Source organism: Citrus sinensis, chromosome 8 (genome assembly GCF_022201045.2).
Source record: "Citrus sinensis cultivar Valencia sweet orange chromosome 8, DVS_A1.0, whole genome shotgun sequence".
Lineage (NCBI taxonomy): Eukaryota > Viridiplantae > Streptophyta > Magnoliopsida > Sapindales > Rutaceae > Citrus > Citrus sinensis.
The window spans coordinates 5,683,802-5,706,143 of NC_068563.1; the positions used below are offsets into that span (position 1 = coordinate 5,683,802).

The following is a 22,342-nucleotide window of genomic DNA, read 5'->3' on the forward strand; positions in this document are numbered from 1 at the left end:
ACCAAACAAGTACCCAGGGAAATAATCTCGTCATATCCGGACCTCAACGGACGGGCAATGACGTACTATCTGGGTAACGTCATGCCCCGGAGCTACACGGATAGACAGAGAAATACCATCTCATATCTCATCATATCTGTGCATGCATAATCTAGTCCCCAAGGGACAAAAGCGCCCAAGCACACGACCCAAAGCCTCAGTATGTACTCAGACGGGTCCCAAAGGCCTGTATCTCATTTGTATCATCTGTATCTCAATATCTGTCTGTATCTCATATATGTATCTCTGTAATCATCATACCGCATGTATATGCCCCCAAAAGACAAAAGCGCCCAAACACACGGCCCAAAGCCTCTATGTGTGTTCAGACGGGCCCCAAAGGCCTCTCGTCTCATCTCATCTCATTTGTATCATTGTATCTGGAGGGAAGGGTACTGTCTAATGATTTCAAAAACAATCATTGTACTCATATTCACATACCTTTTAACCATATTTTAAATCATACCACATTTGAATCCACTTTTCTTATCTTTAAAATACTATCATGCTTATTCAAAGCCGATACGCAAAATCATTAACCAAACATTTTAATAAAATACCAATGCGTGAATAAAATCCAGTTCGAGGAAATCATTAAATCAGAACATTTAAAATAATTATTTCGCAAACATGTTTTAATATCATAATTAACTATAAAAATAGGTTTTGTATATTCCACTCACAGTGACGGTGTTCACGGTCGGTTATCGTCCACGTCTGCGGACCGATTCTCGCTCGCGAATCCTCCTAAATCAAGGAAACGACATAATTATTTTCCGTAAATCGGAATTATGACTAAATTTATGTAATAAACTCGAAACGAACATTTATCCATAATTTAGAACTCCTGTGTTGATAAAATTACTAAAATGCCCTTGAGTTCGTAGATCATTAACATGTTCCGAAATTGTAAATCATCGAATTACACTCAGAATCGTAATTACACTCAATCCTCAATTCTAGGAATTACTAAAATATCCATAGGCTCAGAAATTACAAAATTGCCCTCTTAGTGTGAAATTACCAAAATGCCCTTGCTGGTCAACGGTCACCGAAATTTGGTCAACACTGGTTAGGATACTCAAATCTTAAAGTTCCAATCACGCTGAGTTCAATGGTACCGGTGGTGAGCTCCAACGCGCGGCAACGAAGCTGGAATCTAGCTCGGCAGCCGTGAATTCCAACAATCGACCGACGGCAAAACAATGACTCTCGGTGCCTATGGATGGTCGGAAATAGAAGAGGGAGTCGTGGGGAAGAAAATCCAACCGGTGGTCTCACCCAAAACCGGTGAAAATCCCGACGGACCAAAGTGAAACAGTCGCGGGTTCCAAGCTTCGATCGCCAGTGTTTCGGTTGGTTTTCAGGGACGAGGATGGCAAGGGAACGACGACTGGCTTCTAAGCTTCAGATTGGTACCAAGCTCGGCCGAAACGGTGGCCGGAAATGGGAGATATGGCCGGGTCAAAGTTGCGGGTTCCGGGTTGGGTTTTCAGGTCTGTAGTTGGGTCGGTTTGGTAGCTTCTCTCTCACTCTCTGTTACACGTGCATATGTTTCCTCTGTTTCCAGCTTATTCTTTTGCTTTTACTAACTTCTTAACCGCCTCATACTTATTCATTTTTAATTCACATATGTTACATATGTACATGTGTGTAAAATGGTTACTTAGAAAATTATTGGACAGTACCCATCCCCTCCAAATACAATGATACAGATGATATGAGATGAAAGGTCTTTGGGGCCCGTCTGAACACATATAGAGGCTTTGGGCCGTGTGTTTGGACGCTTTTTCCTTTTGGGGGCATGTGCATGCAGTATGGGGATTATAGAGATACGGATATTGAGATACAAAAAGCACAGGTGGCGCGCTGAAAAAAAAAAGGTTTGTGTATTTTTTAAAAAGACAAAACAAACAGGTGAGCAGTTGTAAATTTCCCTTGTTTTTAATAGGAAACAAAGAAACTAGTATTAATAAAAACAATAATTACAAAATGTGAACAATTAGTCCACAAAGAAAGAACCCCCCAAAGGATCACTAGAAGATCTATAAAGTTAAGAGCTGATCAGATGAAAAAATCAATAAGGGATCTAAAAGACTATGAAAGCTCTACAACAAAATCATAACAAAAAACACACAATTAAGCCAAAAACCATTCCCAGTTTAGATGAATGAAGAATAAAGAAGAATCTTGAAATTCTTAATAATTGTGGCCCAAAGAGAAGCTAATACTCACGCTCTTTCCCACAAAAAGATGATATCTTCCTCTGAATCTTAAAAAATCCGTCTATTTCTTTCAAGCCAAATCATCCAAAAGGTGGCCATAACTGAACACGTCCACAGCACTCTAGCTTTTTAACCTTTCTCAACAGCATGAATAAATTCTGAAAGCTTAGATATACTAGAAGCTGGCATCACCCGAGAGATTTTAGCTGCCTGAAACAATCTATGCCATAGCTGGACAGCAGTGTGACAATGAAAAACAAATGATCCACACTTCCGCCATTTTTCCTGGACATGATACACCAAGGAGACAAAGAAACATTAGGGTTCTGCCTTTGAATAACATCACTGGTATTAAGTTTACCAAGAGCCAAGGACCAAGCAAAAATTTGAACTTTACTTGGGATTTTAGCTTTCCAAATCATATGGGCAGGCTGAAAATTCAAAGGAACTTGATCATCAATCAACTTATCCAAAAAAGGATTTGCAAGAAAAGATCCTTGAAGGACTTAGCTTCCGAATTCTTTTATCCTCTATCATAACATTAGCTGAAACATTCTCCAGTAAAGTCAAAAGAGCAGAAGCTTCTTGTATTTCTCCCTCGTTCAAGTTCCTTAAAAATTGAATTCCAATTCCAATCTAACGAGGAATAAGCAATCTTACCCTTGATAGAGACATTGGAATACAGATATTCATCACCATTACTACAATGGGATAATCTTAGAAGGGTTTTTATATATATATATATATAAATTACTAGATTGACATTAGACTCACCAGAAACTTAAAGCAATTTGGTCAGTGAGATAACAATATGTGGACATTAGCATGCATGAGGCTGACACTAGGCACACTATTTCCTTAACTTGAAGATTACCATACAAAAGCATAAAATATGTGAAATTTAGGCCAAAATATTTTTCCCACAATCAGGACCAAAGGGTCTCTTTGGATAATGCACCTAACTAAGGAATCACAAGAAAGTATGAAAGCATTAGTTAAATTCTTTTTTTTTTCTTTCTTTCATTTGTGCTTATTGGAAGGCTTCATCCTGTATTTATGGGCAGGAATTTTTTAGGGAAAACCAACATTTTACTGCCTGAAGACACCTGCAAGTTGCTAAAACCTAAGCATGGTTCTCAATCACAAGGCATAAACTATACAAAAGCAGTTAAGCTTGATGGTCAAACATGGAGCCAATATGTTAATGTTGCCACCAAAACTAGAAAAAAGGGATGAAATCCATTTTTGCATTCACTCAGAGCAAACAACAAACTACTAAACACATTTCAATAGGAATAGATTGCTTAAGAAGAGAGGCATAAAGACTACTCACCCCATAACATCATATATCGCAAAAGCCTCAGTTTCATAACTCAACTTCTCGCCACCCTGACAAAATATAAAACTCTGTTATTAGCATGAATCAATAGATAAATGCCAAGGCAACATGGTTTTCGCAAAGTATTATTTACTTTTCTCACTTAATAAAGAAAGAGAAGTAGAAAAGACAGCATATTTATAACGGCTAAACTTGGCTTTTGGAGAAGAAGAGAAGACAAAAATTCTAGTTTAAGAATGAACATAAATACTGGCCAAGACTGCAACCATAATTGAGAACAAGAATGCATGATTGCTGATCCTGGCATAACTGTTCATGAACGAGTGTCCTTGCAAGAGAACCAGAAGAAAAACTGAAAACCCAGTACATAAAGATGCTCGAAATTCAAAATATGTATTCAGAAGCATTAATAGACGAAATCTGAAAGAAAACTAGAGCATGACATAGAAAGCTTCCAACCTCGGTGGTTCCCGTAGAGTTTAGGTATAAGTAAATGGGCTTCTCAGCATCTTCATACTGGAGGTAAAGGAATTCAGCAAGAATCAGCTCTCTGACAGAAGGAACAAAAGACATGCCCAAGTAAACAATTCGATTCTTGTACAAATAAGATGCCAAGTCTGGTGGAGGTTGCTCCCATGCAGTTCCACTAGTAAAAGGAATGACCTGCCCAGAGGAACATGGCAAGCTAAATAGATAAGTGGACCACTTGTACACAGGAATGATGCAAAGAAAATTATGTTCAAAAAATCAATCAGATATTACCTGCTAAGAAACAGGATGAAGATAATCTATTACAAAACATGAAGTCTTAAACTAGCATACTCTTATGTCCCATAAAAGTCAAGTTCAAATAATCAACACAAGAAGTATCTCAACACTCAGTTTTTCTCCCCATCTTACAATCCTACTTGCTGTCGATGGTATGGTCAACTAGCTCAGAGTTACTTTCCTCTTTCTTTAAAGGTTCGATCCGCTCAACATGGATTTTTTATTCACGGGGGCCTTATTAATTCCTTTTTCCTTTTTTTTTTTTTTTGTTTAAATCACCTGATTTCCGATGACCGCATTAGACCCCGACTAATTCGGATTCGGGGTGTAGTCACAGTTAAGGTTCTTTACCCCTCCCAAATAGTGTGTTTAGTGGGGATCGAACCCAAGAGCTCTTCCCACTTACCCAGCCTGCGCCGCCAACTGAGCCACAACCGTTTGGTTATTAATTCCTTTCATTTTCAATAATTAGTTGTTCATAAAACGGGTCAATAAATTTGCCTCTTTTCTGTCCTATTCACTAAAATTTTTCCTTCACGGCGCGTTGAATATTCTGCATACTCGAAGGCATTTGTCATTGATGTTGATATCTTCTTGTCTACGATTTAGGCTGATCCATTCGAAAATTTCTAATTGTATTTAGGGAAAAGGAGACCTATACTTCAAGATTTGGGGGAAATAGTCATGCAAATCTCCAAGTTTTCAATAAAGGCCATTAAGACTCTTTTTTAAGTATAATCCCCTTGAACTTAATAATTAAAAAAATGATTTTAAAGTTTTTTATTAAATATAAATAAAATATAAATAGTTTAATTTATCTGGTAGACTAATAATATTAGAATTTTTAGTATGTAAAGTAATTTTAAAAATGTAAATTTTTATATTCATTTTAATAATATATTTCTACTTATTACAAAAGTTTTAAATAAATCTTTGGGTTAAATAGATTTTACAACTAATAAAATGTATCTCATGTATTATAATATTAAAATTATTTTATACAATATTGAAAATAATTTAAATGTTTAAATATTTATTTCAATATTATGTTTCTATTTATTACAAATTTAGTTTAATATAATATAAGATTGTAAATTATTAAAACATTTTTAAATATTGAAACTATTTTAAAAGGTATATATAGTTTCATTTATTTTAATATTATATTTCTATTTAATAAAGTAAAAGGGTATTATAGTCAAAAGAGGATTTTAGTGTCCTTTAGTAAAAACTTGAGGGTTTACATAATTATTTTCCCAAACCTAAGGGTGTTTAGGTGTCCTTTTCCCTTGTATTCATAATTTGAAAGTTATTTGAGGTAATTTTATCTTGTCGGAGAATATATTTGATTGCCTTAATGCCCTCTCAATTACAAAACTTTTTGTTCTCCAATTTTATATGCTTTTCTACTTTTATTTCCTTAATTTTAGAGATTTTACTGCTTTGCTTTCAGTTGCTTTCCTTTATTAACCTTTAGGAGTCAGCTGGAATTTTGCATATCATCCTTTGCATTTTACACTTGTAAAAATAATAATATATGAAAGCATTTTCCGAACCTTTCATTTTAATCATAGTATTAGTCTATCAGAGCGAGGGTAGTGCTCTTGAATCATATATTTCTTATTGCTCTTCCTTTTCCCTTCTTTCGATCTTGGTTTCCTTTCCATTAAATATGGATGTTTGATTTGCAGTTTGAATAACTTTTAAACTAATTAAGAAAACAAATTATATTAAATATGACACAAACAAGAACCATGAAAATTTAATTCAATTGGGTACCGCTAATTTCGTGTCAGATTCATGAACCATGTAATAATAAATCAGCATTTTAAAAGTCATATGTATGATGAGACAAAGGCTCAAGACTAGTGAGAAGTAGTTAAGTGTCAATTAATTAATAATTTAATTAAAAATGTATTTGGTAGGATGAGGTTCTATCAGGGATTTATTTACTTTTTTCTACTTTCCCAACACTATTGCCGGTTCATTTAAATTTTCCTTCTCGGCATTTACATGTTTTAATATTTTGCATATTCGAGGAAGTTTATCAAGTGTTTGGTAAATACATGCACTCGTAGTTTGAAACTTTTAATGCTCCGCATGAAAATTGTTCTTGACGATTGCAGCTCTTACTGCAAAACCGGATGCTGATATTAGAAATGCATCAGAGTTAGTTTCCGAAATAGATCCTGTTGGTTATTTGAGTCAGTTTTTATCTCAAAAAAATAATAAATAAAAAGAAAGAAAGAAAAGAAGTAGACAGAAGAGTGCAGTGAAGAAAAGTACCTGGGCAATAATCCTTTCAAAGTCCTCTGCCTTATATTTCAAAGGAGATGGCCTTGGTCCATTTTTGAAAACTATTTTCTTCATTTTGACTCCGAAATAAAAGTTATCAGCAACTCCACGCCCACGGTGTGTTGAATATTCTGTGCTTACTCGAGGGCATTTGTCATTGAAGTTGACATATTCTTGTCCAGCGAAGGTAGTCTTAAAATAATCAAAATTTTCATTAAAAGTTCTTCCATCAATAATTAAACATCTCTTTGAACAAATGTTACCACTAAAATGACATAGTTGACTTGAAGCTTTGTTTAGCATTGGCTCCACTCTCGAGTCACTGTCACTCTTCTTTGTAAGCTATGCACCCATCGCTTGAGTGATGGAGCCTCCTCAACTTAATTATTCTCAAGGTCAAGAATTTAATTTGAGTTTTACTCCCCGAGTACTGCGGGGGTATATTTCCTTTAGATTTCTTGAGCTGAGCTACTAATGCACGGTACGCATGAATTTGCCATGAGCTTCAGCTGATGATTTCTGAGATGGGCTCTGATGCACCTAAGTTTCTTGCCAAGGATGCGCAAGGTTTCCATTCATATAAATTTAGCTATCTTTTGTGGTTGATTTAACTAATGTTGTGATTTATCTATGCTAATTGATAGAACTTTCCAAAGTTTTTCCTGCACGACTGATCGGAAATTCTTCATCAGCCAAGAACTCAGATACAAAAACTCAAGTATATCATATTATCATGTCCATGACCACTAATTGGTTTCACTCTGATTTGCAGCATTTTCCTAGAAATTGTCCATTCAACCATTCTTCCAGCATCCGTTAGATATCCATATCTGTATACATACATCTTTCAAACGCAATACAATTAGTCTAATAAAATTGTCATTTAGTCACACGTAAATTTCCCAAAGAAAATGAAAATGTAACCTATATCTCACGTTAACAACCCATAATTTAATGCAAAACCATTCTGGAAGTTAAAATTAGGAGTCAGGTCTCAAGAGTCGGAAAACTTCTCGAACACGTATATTAGCATTCGTGCAAATGCTTCAGGCGAAACATCCCAAATCTGGTTATGTTTATTAATGCTACCTGAATTGTCAAGTTAGCCCTATGGACAAAGCAGTTTCACATTAAGGAGGATTAAAGTAAAAGAAAAGGACAGAGTCAATAATTCTCTTTATTTGTTGCACAAGCTATCAGATTTCAACGTTATGTGAAAAACATCCAAGAAAATGTCATTTCAGAACCAGAACGGACGCATGAAGTTTTGAATGAGTAAGAGAATTGACCACCGCATTGATAAAACTGCTAACTACTCTTTTCTTTTCATGCCTAACAACATATTCTTGTGACATTGTATGTCATCATTAATTTGAAGTCTTTAAAATTTTGTTCAATCAATGATCTGCAATAAGTAAACAAATTTTGGCCAATAGAACTTGCAGGCTTTCTAGTAGTAAAATTAGAAAGCCTGAATTTTGTTTATTTAGCTACATAAATATTGCATTAAAAGCTTGAAACAAAAACAACAGGCAATTATAGATAATTGAAGAAAATATAATCTTTTAAAAGAACAAAATTAATTTACCATTCAGTATTATTACTCCTAAAAGCTTAATAATCAATTAATTAATTAATTAATTAATTAATGAAGAGGCAGTACTGACGGCATCGACATTCAGGAGGAGGTGGTGGTCGGAATTGGGGAATTCTGATTGGAGGGAGGTGAGCAGTCGATTACGGTCTGGCGGTGCTTGGCCATCAATCATCATCTCTAGAGCTAAAGCTCGCCCTAAACGGCGACGTTATCAGTACGGTTCGCGATCCACCTTTCGCCATCCCATTAAACGGCGTCGTTGCTACCATGATGATGATTATTATTATTATTTCCTCCTTGTGCACAAGTGGCCGATTTTTCTCCTCTTTTCTGTTTTTGTACATTTGGCTGCCATGGTTATCCTCGGCGTACACACGTGGCCGATGGAAAACGATGTGTAAAATTATTCGAATTAAAAGGATCAGGGTCTTCAACTCTGTTAAGTGATTTTGGATCAAACTCATAATTTCCCAATATTCTACTAATTTCAAATGTTTAAGTGAGAAAAGATATACTTCATGATTATTGGTTTTGATGCAAGTAGAAAATTCAAATTAAATTCTGTATGCGTTACTGACTTACCGAAGAAAAAAAATGAAAAAATTCCTACTGAGATGAATTTTTTTTTTTTTTCAAAATAAGAGATATGAAGAGTGGATATAAAGAAAAAAAGAGCCCCCATAAGACAATGGGTGCCTTTTTGAAACATAATCGACAGAGACATTTGTCAAATAATGAGAGGTCAATTCAATTCAACATGTGGACTTTTATACGTATGTTGAATATTTGCATTCAGAATGGGAAATTTAAGCTTTGCTATGGGCCTTTGGCTGCACATTATTGCCTATAAAAGGAAACAAGATCCTTATGTTTCTTCACATTTATAAAAATTTACTAATTTATTGTCAGGAAACTATGGGTTTATTATTCACAATATTTATGTTGTTTGTTTTTTCCCTCATCTTCTTTAATTTTACAATTGCTAATTCGATGTTGTCTCCACTCTGCTATGATGATGAGCGCTTTGCTTTGTTGCAATTCAAAGAAAGCCTCATCATTAATGAGACTTATCCCTAGCATCCATGTCGTCCCAAATCAGCTTCATGGAAGCCTGAAGAAGGAAACATTGACTCCTGCTCATGGGATGGTGTCCAGTGCAATGAAAACAAAGGTCGTGTCATCAAGGTTGGCCTCTCGAGTAGCTGCCTCCAGGGTTCTATCAACTCTAGCAGCAGCTTTTTCACGCTTGTCGATCTTGAGTGGCTTGATCTTTCTTCTAACGACTTCAATGGTTCTGAAATCCCATTTATTAACCTTTCGAGTTTATCTCATTAAACCTTTCTTTTGCCGCTTTTCTTAGTCAAATACCATTGGAAATTCTAGAGCTTTCCAACTTGGTGTCCCCTCGTTTATCATATAATCATAATCTCCAATTTGAGAAGCCAAGTCTTAGAAATCTATTGAGAAGCTGAATAACCTCAAAGAGTTTGATCTTGATGGTGTGACAGTTTCTTCTCCAATACCTTATAGCCTGACAAATCTGTCTTCTTTGACTTTTTTATCACTCTCAGGCTGCGAATTGCTAGGTAACTAAATTCTCACCTCGCTTGACTTTATCCTTAATATATGTGACAACATTTGCATTTCACTGATTTTTTTTTTTAAATTCACAGGAAAAATTCCATCTTCACTTGGTACCTGTCATCTAATAAATTATCTGGTGAGTTGCCTACCTCCATTGGATAACTTGATTCTTCGAAAGAACTTGACATTTCAATGAATGAACTATCGGTTCAATTGCCAACTTCAATTAGAAATCTGGCTTCTTTGGAAGAACCAGTACAGCTTCCATTTAATAGATTTTCACGCGAGTTGCCTTGGTCCATAGGAAATTTTAGTTCTTTGAAAATATTGCATGTAAAATTTGGGGCGAAGTTACACCTTCACTAGGTAATTTGACCGAGCTTTATTGGTTGTTTCTTGCATTTAGTAATATTTATGGTGAGTTACTTGTTTCTATTGGTAATCTTAGATCATTGGAAATATTGTATTTATTTGAATGCAAATTTTTCAAGTCAAATTCCATCTTTACTTGGTAATTAACCTTACCCAACTCGGCTCCCTTGACTTTTCTCACAATAGTTTCAGTGGCACAATGGATCTAGATATGTTTCTTGTTAATCTTAAACACCTAGGGGAGCTATTTCTCTTATCGAACAAGTCGTCGTTGCTCATCAAAGCCACTTCTGGTGCTGCTTCACATAATTTTTTGTTTGTAGGACTGCGTTCATGTAACGTCACTGAAATGCCAAATTTCTTGAAATACCAACATCATTTGAAGTTGCTCGACCTTTCCTCCAATAAAATACATGAGAAAGTACCTATATGGTTGTTAGACCCCAGTATGTAGAATTTCGGCTACTTGAACCTTTTCGATAACTTTTTAACAGGGTTTCATCAACATGTTGTCGTTTTTCCATGGAGTTATGATCGCTTTTTATTTGATCTTAGCTCTAATTGTCAACAAAGACCGCTCCTAGTTCCACCTTAGAATACCGTGAACTATCTAGCTTCAAATAACAGCCTAGCGGGGGAAATTCTATCCTGGATATGCAATTTGGGTATTCTTGAAAGCCTTGATTTGTCTTGCAATAACTTAAGTGGCTTGCTTCTTCAATGTTAAGGCAATTTTAGTAATCCTCTTGTAATATTAGATCTATAGCACAATAAATTTTCTGGAAGCATTCCCTTAAACCTTCTTGAACAGAAAGTTTTTTAGAATGATTGATTCAAGCAATAATCTATTACAAGGAAGAATTTCGAGATCTTTGGCCAATTGTTCAAGTTTAGAATTTCTTGATCTTGGGAATAACCAAATTAGTGATACTTTCCCTTCTTGGTTAGGAACTCTTCCATATTGAACATTCTCATCCTAAAAGCATGTCATGATAACAGAATCTAGAACTCAATGTGGGTTCCCTGAACTCTATATTATTGACTTCTCTAACAATTGAATTACCGGGAAGCTTCCATCCAAATATTTCCAATGTTGGAATTCTATGCAAGTTTTCAATGCAAGTGAACTAACATATGCAAGGTTTCATTGCTCTAGTCCCAATAATTATTTGAATTGGGTTTGACAGAACTTATGATTATTCATCAACAATAAGCAACAAAGGCCAAATGATGTCGTATGGCAAGATCCTAAATATTCTCTCTGACATTAGCCTCTCAAGCAATAGATTTGATGGAGAGATTCCAACATCCATTTCAAATTTAAGGGGACTTCAAATTCTCAGCCTTGCCAACAATAGTCTCCATGGCCATATTCCATCATGTTTAGGCAAGCCAACAGATTTAGAATCATTGGATCTCTCCGATAATTATCTTTCAGATAAGATTCCTCAACAATTGGGTTGATCTCACATTCCTTGGATTCTTTAATGTCTCACACAACAATCTCGTTGGACCCGTACCACAAGCAAACCAATTTCCTACATTTGACCATAGTTCATTTGATGAGAACTCGGGATTGTGTGGAACGCCTTTGTCCAAACAGTGTGAGACTTCAGAAGCTCCAACAAATGAAAATCATATGGAAGGCTCAGAGGAGTCAGTGTTTTCAGGCGCATCTAAGTGGAAAATCATTCTGATAGTAGAATTAAAAACAATCACAAAATAGTACACTAACAATATAGAGGAAAGAAAAACAAGTACTCATAATTGATGGTGTCAACTCCTCGAAGAAAAAAGCCTAATTACATTCAGTTTCTATGCCTCCTTATTCTCTTTCTTGTTTTTAGTTGCATCCCCAATTTCTTCGGAAACCATCGGACTATACCTGTGCTGAAATTAAACCCGAAAACCAATCCTACAACAATTCTACCTGTATAACCTGTTAGAACGATTTTCCAATCAGATGCACCCGAAAATAGATCCTCCGAGCCTTCAATATGAGCCTTATTTGCTGGAGCTTCAGAATTCTCACATTCTTTGGGCAAAGGCTTCCCACATAATCTAGAGTTCCCATTAAATGAACTGTAGCCAAATGTAGGAAATTGGTTTGCTTGTGGAATGGGTCCCGTGAGATTGTTGTGCGTGGCGTTGAAGAATTCAAGGAATGTGAGCCTAGTTAGCAGCTATGGAATCTGTCCTTAAAACCTATTTTTTGAGAGATCTAATGATTCCAAATTTGTTAGGCTGCCCAAACAAGACGGAATATGGCTTGGAGGTTATTGCTGGTGAGGCTGAGAACTTGAAGTCCCTTTAAATTGGCAATCGATGTTGGAATCTCTCCATCAAATCTATTGCTCGAGAGGATAATACCCTTAAGAATATCTGGGATCTTGTCATGTGTCATCATTTGGCCTTTGTTGCTCATTGTTATTGAATAGTCATTTTGGGGGAAGTATCTATAGAAGTCAAATGAAAAATACGAAGAGAGAAAATTTTCCATATATCTCAGTTGGCTTGAATTGGCAAATTTCATGGCATTCCAACATTGAAAATATTTTGATGGAAGCTTACCCATAAAGCTGTTGTTAGATAGGTCAATGATTCAAAGCTTTGGAAATCCACACTCCATTTCAGGTTCCTTGATTTCACCACGGAAGTTGTTGGATTAAGACGAGAATATTTAACTCCAAAAGACTTCCCAACCATATAGGAAAAGTATCATTGATTTGGTTATTCCTAAGATCAGAAATTTCTAACACTGCACAATTGGCCAATGATTTAGGAATTTTTCCTTGTAATAGATTATGGCTCAAATCAACCATCCTCAAATCACTTCCATTCATGAAGGTATCTGGGGTTGTCCCAAAGAAGTTTTTTCCTTGCAAGCTTAACACTGAAAGTCCACCACTGAAATTGCCCAAACATTGAAGAAGCTCACCACTTAAATTATTGTCTGACAAATCAAGGACATAAAGACTACTCAAATTGCATATCCATGATGGAATTTCCCCTGTTAGATTGTTCTTTGAAATTAGATAGTGTCTTATTTTCGTGGATAGAGCTGGGATTGGTCCTTGAAGGAATTAGAATTGAGATCTAAAGTAAATGAATCACTAGTCCAGGGAAGAACAGTAGGATGTTGATCAAACCGAGGAAAAGAGTTTTTGGAAAGGTTTAAGTAGCTAAAATTCTTCATACTTGGGATCAATAGCCAGTTAGGTATGTTTCCATGTATTTTCTTTGGAGGAAAGGTCTAGGGCCTCCGAATGTTTTTGGTGTTTCAAGAAATTTGGAAATTCAGAAAGGTTGCATGAACACAGTCCTACAAACAAATTTTTTTCTGAAGTGATGTAAAAAGAGGCTTTGTTAAGCAATGATAACCCGTTTGATGAGAGATATAAAGTTTCCAAATTTTTTAGGCTAACAAGAAAAGTATCAAGCTCCATTTGTGCCACTAAAATTATTTTGAGAAAGCTTGAGATAGCCGAGTTGGGTCAAATTACCTAGTGAAGGTGGAATTTGACCTGAAAAATCGCAATAAAAGACATCCAATCTTTCTAACGAGCTGAGACTTCCAATAGAAGCAGGTAACTCACGCAAAAAGTTGTTAAATGCAAGGTCCAACCATTGTAGTTGGTTGAGATTACCCAATGAAGGTGGAATTTGACCAGAAAACTGCATTTGTAGACATCTAAAAATTCCAGTGACCTGGGATTTTGAAAGCTGGGAACTCCCAAAAAAAATTATTAGATGAAAGGAGCGATGAACGCAGTGTCTCTACACACCCATCTAAATATCAAACTAAACTTTTAAAATTAATTTCTTATGTTTATAATAATTTTTAAATAAACTCATTACAATAATTCACACAACCATTAATAAAAAATAGTGGCTGTAGTTTTCATTGCATTATATATACATATGTTATCAATGTCTTAGCCAAAAGAAAGCAATCAATACGTCACTTAGTCGCTGAAGACGATCAAGAAACGGCGAGTCAGAGGTCATCTAGTAAAAAACCAATATGGTTAGTCGAGTTAGTTCGGAACAAAGGCAACGTTTTTCCGTCTCAAGAGCAGCCATGGCAGGTACTTGACGGCTTCTGATATTCCGCTTCTGCTGGGCGTGACTGGCAACGAAGTTGTTCGGACGGTTCCTGGGAAAAAGAACATGGACCGCCAACCTGAGTGGGAGCCTAAGAGTCGGCTTTCAATTCAAGTTCAAAAGTTGGTGCAGTAAGTACTTTTTGCATGCAAACGGACACATGCCGCTGTGGAGGAACTCGGTGACTCATCATGACACTCATACTGGGTCCTCCAAGAATTAGATTTTGTGGAATGCTGAGTCCGTCAACCTTCCGGAAACACTGTCCTTTTCGGAGTATTTGTCGTCTGTTTCGAGCTTTGGCTCGGTTTCTGATGATGTTTTGCAAGTCTTGTCCGATGGGGCATCGGGTTCCGGCCCTGAGTCTCCCTTGTCAGTTGTGTCTCCGATTAAGCGTTCCGGGTTCTCCCTTTTATCTGCAGACAAGGTCCTCTTTCTTAACTTGTTAGATAAATTAATTAATTATGCATTATTTTGCTAAATCTTATGGATTAATTGATTTGGTATATTTGTTTATTAGTTCATTCTTTTCTTGTTTAGATGACGATCACATAGTCAGGGTCAGATACTGTGACTAAATTACTTAGCTATAATCGGAACATCATATCTCTCATGCACGCAAAATGCGTAGAGAATAAGCTGCTGTTTTGCAAATTTAAATAATGGCTAAGCTAAATGCCAGGAGAAAGGACAATTAATTTCGATTCATGTCATGATAAACAGGAAGTCATTTTAATCTAGGAAGAAGCTTATAATTGCCTCTATGTCACAGGTTTAGAAATTAGTCAGAAAGTGTAAGAAACGTACAATTGCGGTGCTTTCCCTTGTACGGATTTTATTTACACATCTTGTGTTGGAAGTGACATCGTTTGTGGTATATCTGCTCAGTTATCTTCTGTCGGAAGCGATTCCATCTTTGCGAGATTCACTTATTTATCTTGTTTTGGAGGCAGAATCATTTATTCAACATAAACTGAAATATCATGCCTTGGAATCAATCTCATCCGCCTGGAAGCTATTTAGTAATCTTGCTTTGGAGGCAAAATCATAGGTGCAGGATCTAGTCAAGAAAAGCAAGTGGAGCGCGCGTCCTTCTTGCTTTTGGTATTAGTGTTTATGCTTGTATTATAGGAGGAGCTACTACAGCAACGAGACAAGAATGTGAGAGGCAGCTGATTGGGGCAGTGGTGATTGTCTTCTCGGTGATCCAATGGACTATAACATCCGTTTATTTCGCACTACCAGATTTGGGAGTCGAGCAATTCCAGTGCATCAGTTTTGCTGCTACCCTTTTCTATAGCAACTCTGTTTCTTTTCAAAAAGGATAAGGATGCTACTGATTCATCACACGGTGTTTATAATAATTCATTAAGAAATTCGAGTGTTTCACATATTCCAGCTGTTGATCATGTGCCTAGCACAGCCAATCACTTCTTGTTGCTTATAATCCGGACCCCGATGAACCAGTTTAACTTGCTGAATGATTTGCTCTTGGTATCCAGCCCTGCCTCCCTTATGGCACCAGCTACTCGTCAAGTCAATCAGAAATACCAATAGCAGACTATCAAGCAGGTACAAATATCAAAGTTTCTGAGATATATAATAATTTCCTTAGATATATGATTGTAGTTCTTTTATTACAGGTTTGTCAGCTGCTTTGTAAATATAAGAAACCTTCACTTGCTGTGTTTTATCTTGTGTTGGAAGTAGCATCAATTTTTCTGTCTATTTGGAAAAAGTAAGAGGGGTTTCCTTCTTGCTGCATTTCTACTGTTGGCATTTGGTTTTGTTATGAATATGTATACTTGTTTTATGGGAAGAAGCAGAGGTGCAACCAGAATACATAGTCTGAGGCAGCTAGTTGAGACAGTGGAAGTTGCTTTCTCTGTGATCCGGGTGAGTGTTACACTCATTTATTCTATTCTGGTAGTATTGCATGTCAGGAACAATTTTAGTGCGCCGGTCTTGCCTCTAGTCTTCTCTGTAATTGTTGCTGTTTTTACTTTCAAATATGACGGGGAAGTTTCTGATTCGTCAAGCCACGCAGACGATGATTTATATGGAGATTTGCCTGTTAAAAATATTCCACTTTTTCAGGCTTTACCTCGCGCATCTAATGAGCTTTTTCCAACTGGTATGATGGTGGCAAGTTCGAACCCCGTGCCTCTACAATGGCACCAACCGCTGATTATCAACTCGATCTGTTTTAGGCAAGTTTACACGTTCCACAAAGGAAGAAGAAAACTGAACCGAACAGAAATATTGAAAGCTAACTAAATTTAATAACTGGAGAGGACAGTAGCCAAAAAAAATTAATAAACTGCGCAAATAGTAATATGTAATGTTCGTTTTTCTGATAAATTTATATTAGGCGGTTAGATAATCGCAAAGCTTTCTTTCAATTTTTGGGTCTAATTAGCGGAATAAAAATAACAAGCTGGGTGTTTGAGTAAATATCTTTTTTTTCTTTTAGATCTATCGAACTTTGCATTGGGGCTTTACCTTTTATTTTTCAAGAATCAATTTGTCATCTAATTAATCAATAAATTTGCCTCTAGTTAGTCCAGTTCATTAAAATTTTCCTTCACCGCATGTTGAATAGTCTGCATACGCGAGTGCATTTTTTCTAGAGATTTAGGCTGTCATGACTTTTAGACTATATATATCTCTAAAGTGTTTGGAAAAAGCAGAAACAGAGCTGTAGCAGAGGAGTGCAGAGAAGAAAACAGCAGTAAAATTATTTCTTAGCTTTTAAGACAGGAATGATGGAGGAGAGATGCATGGGCACCGTTTTAAGTCAACCAAAGTTAAACTGGCCAATTGGCCATGTCATTCGACTGTCAACATTAGTTTGGATGCATGTGACGATGATTTTAACTCGTAGTTGTTGCGTAAAAACCTTTGTTTTCTTTACTTATGTAATCTGTTCTCAAAATTATTATTATTTTTTTTTTAATGGTAGGCGTAGGAGCCTAATTCCTCACAATTATCATTTAAATAACATGTTAACTGCCAGCTGGAATCATTAGTATAAATACTCAAGTTGTAATCAGTTTTAGAAAAGAATAAAGAATACACTTTCCCAGAAACTTCTCGATGTTTCTCTTTCATTTTCCTTGCACTTTCTTACTTCCTAAACACTTTGTATTACATTTTCAATCACACATTATTACTACAATCGAGGTTCCTGGATGTGAAAACTATATACAAATATTTGGTAGTTTGTATCTTTTCTAGGTTCATATGCCAAATAATATTATGTGCTGCTTGGAGAGCCATTGGTTTGTCCATGTTCACTCGCAATGCGGATGCAGAAGCAAACGGCAGCTCGTCTATGTTGACGATACTGATATCTGGTGTTTAATTACCAAACACTATTAATTTTTTATTTAATATCTCAAGCTTCCATTTCATATTAACAGTGATTTAAATTTCAAAAGGCACCATAAACCAACTTTTAATATATAATACACCAATTTCTTATCTCTTTTTTTTTTTTAAAAAAGGAGAAATGTAAGGATCCATTAAAAAAAATCACACCGACATTATAATGACAATTTAAAGGGAAGAAAAAAACCGAGGACACATAATAGTGCATAGTCTTAAAAGAAAAACCTGTTATTTGAGAGATCCAATGATTCCAAATTTGTTAGATTGCCCAAACATGACGGAATATGACCTTGGAGATTATTGTTGTCGAGGTTTAGAACTTGAAGTCCCTTCAAATTTGCAATCGATGTTGGAATCACCCCATCAAATCTATTGCTTGAGAGAATAATGCCCGTGAGGATATCTGGAATCTTGTTATATGTCATCATTCGCCCTTTGCTGTTCATTGTCAATGAGTAGTCATAAGTGCTAATTAGATCAGTGGACACTTGTCCATACGGAGGAATCACATCTTGCAGATATCTTAGCTCAGTTGTATTGACAATTTTCATGGCATCCCAACACAGGAAACTCTTTGATGGAAGCTTTCCAGTAAATCTGTTGTTAGAGAGGTCAATAATGTGGAGTTTAGAAAATCCACAATCAGTTCTGGGTTCTTTTATAATGCCATAAAATGTGTTGGATCGTAGGATGAGAACATTCAAGTTTGGAAGAGTTCCTAACCAAGAGGGAAAAGTGTCACTAATCTGGTTGTTCCCAAGATCAAGAAATTCCAACTTTGAACAGTTGACCAACGATCTTGGAATTCTTCCTTGAAAAAGATTATGGCTTAAATCAATTACTCCTAATCTACTTTCTTTAATGAAAGTATCTGGGATGGTCCCAAAGAAGTTATTCCCTTGCAAGTCAAGCACTGCAAGTTCATCACTGAAATTGCCTAAACACTGAGGAAGCAAGCCACTTAAGCTATTGTGAGACAAAACAAGGTTTTTAAGAGTATTCAAATTACATATCCATGATGGAATTTCCCCTGTCAAGCTATTGTTTGAAACTAGATAGAGAATGGTTTCCGGGGGTGGAACTGGGAGTGGTCCTTGTAAATTATTAGAGCTAAAATCAAAAGTCTTCCCTGGAAGAACAGCAGGATGCTGATCAAACCTAGTTAACAAGTTATGCGAAAGGTTCAAGGCGTTGAGATACTGCATACTAGGGTCTAACAACCATTTAGGTATTTTTCCATGAATTCTATTGGCGGAAAGGTCCAAGATCACCAAATGATGTTGGTTTTTCAAGAAATTTGGAAATTCAGTAAGATTGCATGAACGCAATCCTACATACCGAAATTTCTGTGAAGTGGTATTAGAAGTGGCTTTGGTGAGCAATGACAACCTATTTGATGAGAGAACTAAAGCTTCCAAATTTTTCAAGCTAGTAAGTAAAAAATCTAGCTCTATCATTCCTCTATAAGAATTCTGAGAAAGGCTAAGGACAATAAGTTGGGTAAGATTCCTGAGTGAAGATGGTATTTGACCTGAAAAATTACACTTACCGACATGTAATGCTTTCAATGACCTAAGATTTCCAATGGAACCAAGTAAGTCGCCCGAAAAATTATTAAATGTAAGATACAAAAGTTGTAGCCGGGTGAAATTACCAATCGAATGTGGAACTTTGCCCCAAAAACTACATGACCTCAGATCTAGTATCTTCAAAGAACTAAAATTTCTAGTCGACCATGGAAACTCACCTGAAAATTTATTGAATGAAAGGTGAAGTTCTTCCAAAGAAAAAAGATTTTGAATGGAAGTAGGCAACTCACCAAAAAGTCCATTACGTGAAAGGTCAAGTACTTTCAACGAACCAAGATTTCCAATAGAAGTAGGCAATTCACTAAAAAATCTATTTTGTGAAAGGTCAAGTTTTTTCAAAGAACTAAGATTTCCAATCGAAGTAGGCAACTCACTGGATAAAATATTTGCAGAGAGATCTAGTTCTTTCAAAGAATGAAGATTACCAATGGAAACAAGCAATTCACCCCGTAATTCATTTAGTGAAAGGTCCAAATGAAGGAGCTTGGATAAATTGCCAAATGAAGACAGAATTCTTCCTGAAATTTGAAAAGAAAAAAGAACGCACTACTTAAGTAGAAAATTAAAAATAACAATAGCTTTTAATAACGAATTTAACATTGCAAATAGCAATTTTCGAGTAAAATATATATGTATATTTAACAGTAACATGCATGTATATTAATTTAGGAGAAAATATATAAAATTTAATTACCTTCCAATTCACAGTTTCGCAGAGAAACAAACGTCAAAGAAGATAGATTTGTCAAGTTATGAGGTATCGTTGAACGAATAAAAGCATCACCAAGGTCAAGTATTTCTAGATTACTTAACTTCTCGACTAAATTTGCGAGATTGGGCTTCTGGAGTTCAAGTCTACCACCAGGACCATCATTTAGTGATAAATCAAGGGATACCAAATTAGAGAGCTCCAAAATTTCTGATAGTATTTGACCAGATAAAGAAGTTCCAGAAAGGTTCAAATATGATAACCTCGAAAGGTTGATGATTTCTGGTGGGATTTCAGACGAATTGAAGTCATTAAAAGCAAGATTAAGCCACTCAAGATGGACAAGCTAGAAAAGGCCGCTGCTAGAGTTGATAGAACCAAAAAGGCAGCTATTGGAGAGGTCAAGCTTGATGACATGACCAGTGTTCTTATCGCAATGAACGCCGTCCCAAGAGCAGCAATCAACATCACCTTCTTCTGGCTTCCATGATGCCGCTTTAGGACGACAGTCAAATTTCCAAGCATCAAGATCCCTATTGATGTGTCTCTCTTTGAATTCCAACAAAGCAGAGCGCTCATCATCGTGGCAAAGTGGCAGCACAGAAGAAGCAGTGAAGTTGGCGAATGTAAAATTAAAGATGAAGGAAAAAGCGAACTGCATAAATATTATGGATAAACATATAAAGGATAAACCCATAGTTTTCTCAAAGTAAAATCTGTTTAACTTTATAGATGTGAAGAAACTTAAAGGCCTTGGTTTGCTTTTATAGGCAAATTGCAGCAGTTCAAACATTATAATCATTGGACTCTTGTTTATTTTTTCAAGTCAACAAAAGTTAAGTCTTAATAATATTTATTATTTAATGTGATGCCATAAACATTTACTATTCTGTCACCACCGAAAACACGATTATAGCAAAAGTGAGGATTAATTAATAAGCGGAGGGAAACAATGAAAATGAGTAAATGCAAACAGTTGCATCAATACGGTGTCGGGCTGTTGGCTTTTTAATTCTAACTTTTTTTCCTTTTTTTACTTTTCACTTCACTTTAACGACACTCGTATGCATCCAGGATAGTGAGAAAAAGTACGTTCCTTTACACCCCTTTTTGCACATAAATCTACTCATAAAAGTATTACATAAAGGATTTCTGAATCTACACATTGCAATCAAGTGAATGCAATCTTGCAATCATTCATATTCCCCTTTCCACATAAATCTACTCCTAAAAGTGATGCTTACAATTATGTTCAGATTCACACCAGTATAGCAAAACCAACTTCTTTTAGATTTCCCAAATAGGCGCTGTTGGTTATTTCAGTCAGTTTTTGAAGCTGAAGATTCTGATAAGCTGAAAACAGAAGCTTTACAGAACACTTCCCAAAGGATCTTTGGATTAGAATCAATCAAGATGCCTCCCAAAGACAACCAGAAAGCTTAATGGATTAATGACCTATTACTAAGACTAGGATTGTGTTTAGAAACAAACAAAGAAACGAATTGAAATCAAGAAATCACAGAACACAACTATGTAACGTGGTTCAGTCAATTTGCACTGACTTACATCCACGGGGGAACAAACTTAACAGCTTCATTGATATGACTTCAAGACTTGATTACAGAGATTAACAAGCACTCAACAGGAACAAGAAAACTCTCAGTCTCAAGCTTTCTTTCTCTCGTTACAATGCTCTCTCTCTCAACCAACACACACGCCGTTTCCAGCTGAGCATCACAGCTTATAAACCACCTCAGAGGCTTCCCAGAAACGCACGTGAGGACCATGTGCAATAACGGCCCTTTAACAACCTTTTGTATGCACGTGTTCTGCTCGTGTTCTATTAACTTCAAAACGGCAAGACTGTATGTCGTTGTAGCAAGCAAAACATTTACTTCATAAAACGCAGTCTTTAAGTGTCGTTTTACTGAAGTTATCGAGCATCACAAAACGCAAGCTAACTCTGTCGTTTCATCCTCTTTGATTTGATTCACTGAATACACAACAAACTCCACCTTGAAGCAAATCATTCCTGATAAACTTCTTCCCCATTATCGTGTGCATTTCTCAGGAGCTGCACACTCCAGTCAAATCCAAGCAGAGGCTGAATTTGGCTGTAGGTACCACCTTTGTAAGCATGTCAGCTGGGTTACTGTCAGTGTGAACTTTAACCATTTTGATGACTCCTTTAGACACTTCATTCCTTATAAAGTGTAGCTTCACATCAATGTGTTTGGTTCTTTCATGGTGTACTGGATTCTTGCTCAGATAGATCGCACTTGAGCTATCACAATGAATATCAACAGACTGTTGCTTCTTCCCCAGTTCAGC

At 36.2% G+C, this 22,342-nt stretch overlaps 1 protein-coding gene and 2 long non-coding RNA genes across 3 annotated transcripts; 1 reads left to right on the forward strand and 2 right to left on the reverse strand.

Annotated features, from left to right (window-relative positions):
- Nucleotides 1-2,055: 2,055 nt before the first annotated feature.
- Nucleotides 2,056-4,811, reverse strand: LOC127899215 (uncharacterized). The gene is made up of 3 exons (XR_008051177.1): nt 4,366-4,811; nt 4,063-4,266; nt 2,056-3,653 (listed from the first exon to the last, which is right to left on the reverse strand). It is a non-coding gene; the product is annotated as an uncharacterized LOC127899215 (long non-coding RNA).
- An 8,888-nt stretch (nt 4,812-13,699) lies between these two features.
- LOC102629147 (uncharacterized) lies at nt 13,700-17,388 on the forward strand. The gene is made up of 4 exons (XR_008051152.1): nt 13,700-14,750; nt 15,277-15,895; nt 15,967-16,219; nt 16,421-17,388. It is a non-coding gene; the product is annotated as an uncharacterized LOC102629147 (long non-coding RNA).
- Nucleotides 17,389-17,925: 537 nt separating this feature from the next.
- On the reverse strand, nt 17,926-22,063 carry LOC102624948 (receptor-like protein 7). Its single transcript, XM_052432575.1, has 6 exons — nt 22,027-22,063; nt 21,276-21,364; nt 20,390-20,666; nt 19,997-20,293; nt 19,461-19,820; nt 17,926-19,244 (listed from the first exon to the last, which is right to left on the reverse strand). The coding sequence occupies exons 1-6, from the start codon at nt 22,061-22,063 to the stop codon at nt 17,926-17,928; spliced, it is 2,379 nt and encodes a 792-aa protein (XP_052288535.1).
- Nucleotides 22,064-22,342: the final 279 nt, after the last annotated feature.

What these genes read in the sequence shown, in the direction of transcription:
- LOC102624948 (XM_052432575.1), bottom strand. Translation starts at nt 22,063, where the DNA reads ATGGGGAAGAAGTTTATCAGGAATGATTTGCTTCAAG. An exon ending in CAGGAATGATTTGCTTCAAG is followed by an intron (nt 21,365 to 22,026) that starts GTGGAGTTTGTT and finishes TTCTGTTTTCAG; the next exon opens with CTTATCAGAATCTTCAGCTT. An exon ending in CTCCAATAGCTGCCTTTTTG is followed by an intron (nt 20,294 to 20,389) that starts GTTCTATCAACT and finishes AAATCCCACCAG; the next exon opens with AAATCATCAACCTTTCGAGG.